We start from the raw sequence: 3723 nt of genomic DNA, 5'->3' as shown, positions 1-3723 counted from the left end.
TCCCAGTGCTCCCAGTGCCCCCAGCCCCATTCCCAGTGCTCCCAGTACCCCCAGTCTGTCCCAGCCCCATTCCCAGTGCTCCCAGTATCCCCAGCCCGATTCCCAGTATCCCCAGTCCCTCCCAGCCCCATTCCCAGTCCCTCCCAGTATCCCCAGTACCTCCATGTTGCCGTTCTCCCGTGCCAGCACACACCAGCCCCATTCCCAGTATCCTCAGTCCCTCCCAGCCCCATTCCCAGTGCTCCCAGTTTGCCCAGTACCTCCATGTTGCCGTTCTCCCGGGCCAGCACACACCAGTGCGAGGGCTCGGGGCTCTGGGGCGCCGCCTCTCTCTCAGGGGGTCCCGCTCGCCGCGGCTCCTCCCGGGGCGGGGAGCGGCCCGAGCCCCCCGAGTCCCCGTAGAGCATCTCCTCCTCATCATCAACTGAGCCACTGAGGGGAGATCAGCACACCTGAGACACCTGGGCACACCTGGGCACACCTGGGCACACCTGGGCACACCTGGGGTACACCTGGATACACCCAACACCCCCCCAGTCCCCGTAGAGCATCTCCTCCTCGTCGTCAACTGAGCCACTGCGGGGAGATCAGCACACCTGAGACACCTGGGCACACCTGGAGATACCTGGGATACACCTGGGCACACCTAACACCCCCCGAGTCCCCGCAGAGCATCTCCTCCTCGTCGTCAACTGAGCCACTGCGAGGAGATCAGCACACCTGAGACACCTGGGCACACCTGGGCACACCTGAGATACACCTGGGCACACCTAACACCCCCAGTCCCTGTAGAGCATCTCTTCCTCATCATCAACAGAGCCACTGTGGGGACAGGGGGACACACCTGGGATACACCTGGGGTACACGTGGGCACACCTGAGATACACCTGGGCACACCTGGGCACACCTGGGCACACCCAACAACCCCCCAGTCCCCGTAGAGCATCTCCTCCTCATCGTCCACAGAGCCACTGCGGGGACAGAGGGACACCTGAGACACCTGAGATGCACCTGAGACACCTGGGCACACCTGGGGACACTTGGGGACACCTGGGACAGCTGGAACATCCCTGGGGATACACCTGGGGACACCTGGGACAACTTGGGGACACCTTGGGGACACCTGGATCCACCTGAAAACATCCCTGGAGACACAACCAGGAACACCTGGACACTGGGATACACCTGGAGACACCTGGGGACACCTTGGGGACACCTGGGGACACCTGAGAACATCCCTGGAGACACAACCAGGAACACCTGGAGACTGGAGACATCCCTGGGACATCCCTGGGGACACACTTGGGGACACCTTGGGGACACCTGGATCTACCTGAGAACATCCCTGGAAAAACAACTGGGAACACCTGGACACTGGGGACACCGGGGGCACCTTGAGGACACCTGGGGACACCTTGGGGACACCTTGGGGACACCTGGAGACACCTGGGGAAATTCCTGGAGACACAACTGGGAATACCCAGAGATTTGGAACTCCTGGGGACACCTTGGGGACAACTGGGGACACCCTGGGGACAGCTGGGGACACCTGGGGACCCTGAGACCCACCTGAGGTCCTGGATGAGGGTCTCGGCCTCGGCGTGGGGGCGGGGCGGGGGCTCCTCACGGGGGGCGCGGCTCTCGGTGGTGAACATTCCGGAAAGGTCCCGGTACAGACAGAGTGCCGTCACCCGAGAGGGCTGTGGGGACATCATTGGGGACACTGGGGACATTGGGGACAACATTGGGGACACTGGGGACATCCTGGTACAGGCACAGCGCTGTCACCTGAGAGGGCTGTGGGGACATCATTGGGGACAGTGGGGACATCACTGGGGACATTGGGGACAGCATTGAGGACACTGGGAACATCACTGGGGATACTGGGGACACTGGGGACATTGGGGACATCCCGGTACAGGCACAGCGCTGTCACCTGAGAGGGCTGTGGGGACATCATTAGGGACATCATTGGGGACATTGGGGACAGTGGGGACATCACCGGGGACATTGGGGACAGCAGTGAGGACACTGGGAACATCACTGGGGATATTGGGGACACTGGGGACATTGGGGACATCCTGGCACAGGCACAGCACTGTCACCCGCGAGGGCTGTGGGGACAGTGGGGACATCACTGGGGACATCTCAGTACAGGCACAGCGCTGTCACCCGAGAGGGCTGTGGGGACAGTGGGGACAGTGGGGACATCATTGGGGACATTCCAGAAAGGTCCCGGTACAGGCACAGCGCTGTCACCCGTGAGGGCTGTGGGGACAGTGGGGACATCACTGGGGACATTGGGGACAGCACTGGGGACACTGGGAACAGCACTGGGGACATTGGGGACATCCCGGTACAGGCACAGCGCTGTCACCTGCGAAGGCTGTGGGGACATTGGGGACACCATTGGGGACATCACTGGGGACATTGGGGACACTGGGGACATTGGGGACATCCCGGTACAGGCACAGCACTGTCACCCACGAGGGCTGCAGGGGACAGCACTGGGGACACTGGGGACAGCAGGGACATTGTGGGGGACACTGGGGACATTGAGTGCATTGGGGACACTGCGGGGACATTGGGGGAACACTGAGGACATCAGGGACATCAGGGACATTGGGGGGACATCCTGGTACAGGCACAGTGCTGTCACCCACGATATGGCTGCCATGGGGACATTGGTGACACTCACATGTCACACAGGTGGCAGGAGCAGGGCCAGGCAGGGTTGGGGACAGTCAGGGATGGTTGGGTTGGGTTAGGAAGGGTTGGGGACACAGGTGACACTCATGTGTGACACGGGGGGCCTGAGGAGGGGCAGGCAGGGTTGGGAAGGGTTGGGGACATTGGTGGCACTTACGTGTGACACGGGGGGCCGCTGCAGGGCCAGGCAGGGTTAGGGATGAATGGGGACACTGGGGACAGCTGAGGGGGTTTGGGGACATTGGTGGCACTCACGTGTGACATGGGGGGCCGCTGCAGGGCCAGGCAGGGTTAGGAAGGGTTTGGGGACACAGGTGGCACTGATGTGTGACACAGGTGGCCTGAGGAGGGCCAGGCAGGGTTGGGAAGGGTTGGGGACACAGGTGGCACTCACGTGTGACACGGAGGGCCACAGCAGGGCCAGGCAGGGTTAAGGAAGGGCTGGGGATGGTTTGGGGACACTGGGGACAGCTGAAGGGGTTTGGGGACACAGGTGGCACTCACGTGTGACACAGGGGGCCTGAGGAGGGCCAGGCAGGGTTAGGGATGAATGGGGACACTGGGGACAGCTGAGGGGGTTTGGGGACATTGGTGGCACTCACGTGTGACATGGGGGGCCGCTGCAGGGCCAGGCAGGGTTGGGGACAGTCAGGGATGGTTGGGTTGGGTTAGGAAGGGTTTGGGGACACTGGTGGCACTCATGTGTGACACGGGGGGCCGCTGCAGGGCCAGGCAGGGTTAGGAAAGGTTTGGGGACACAGGTGGCACTCACGTGTGACACGGAGGGCCACAGCAGGGCCAGGCAGGGTTAAGGAAGGGCTGGGGATGGTTTGGGGACACTGGGGACAGCTGAAGGGGTTTGGGGACACAGGTGGCACTCACGTGTGACACGGGTGGCCAGAGCAGGGCCAGGCAGGGTTGGGAAGGGTGGGGGACAGCTGAGGGGGTTTGGGGACACTGGTGGCACTCACGTGTGACACGGGGGGCCGCTGCAGGGCCAGGCAGGGTTGGGGA

At 62.8% G+C, this 3723-nt stretch overlaps 1 protein-coding gene across 1 annotated transcript in view; it reads right to left on the bottom strand.

The window, feature by feature from the left end:
• Positions 1-3723, bottom strand: part of CPSF1 (cleavage and polyadenylation specific factor 1) — a gene marked incomplete at its 5' end in the record, with an annotated part of 72496 nt that overhangs the window by 33667 nt on the left and 35106 nt on the right. The window contains 2 exon segments of the mRNA XM_039714732.1: positions 261-432; positions 1570-1700. Of these exon segments, the coding sequence (XP_039570666.1) occupies positions 261-432; positions 1570-1700 (303 nt within the window).

This window comes from Passer montanus, unplaced genomic scaffold (assembly GCF_014805655.1).
Source record: "Passer montanus isolate IOZ18808 unplaced genomic scaffold, ASM1480565v1 scaffold306, whole genome shotgun sequence".
Taxonomy (NCBI): domain Eukaryota; kingdom Metazoa; phylum Chordata; class Aves; order Passeriformes; family Passeridae; genus Passer; species Passer montanus.
This window is presented reverse-complemented; position numbering and strand designations above follow the sequence as displayed.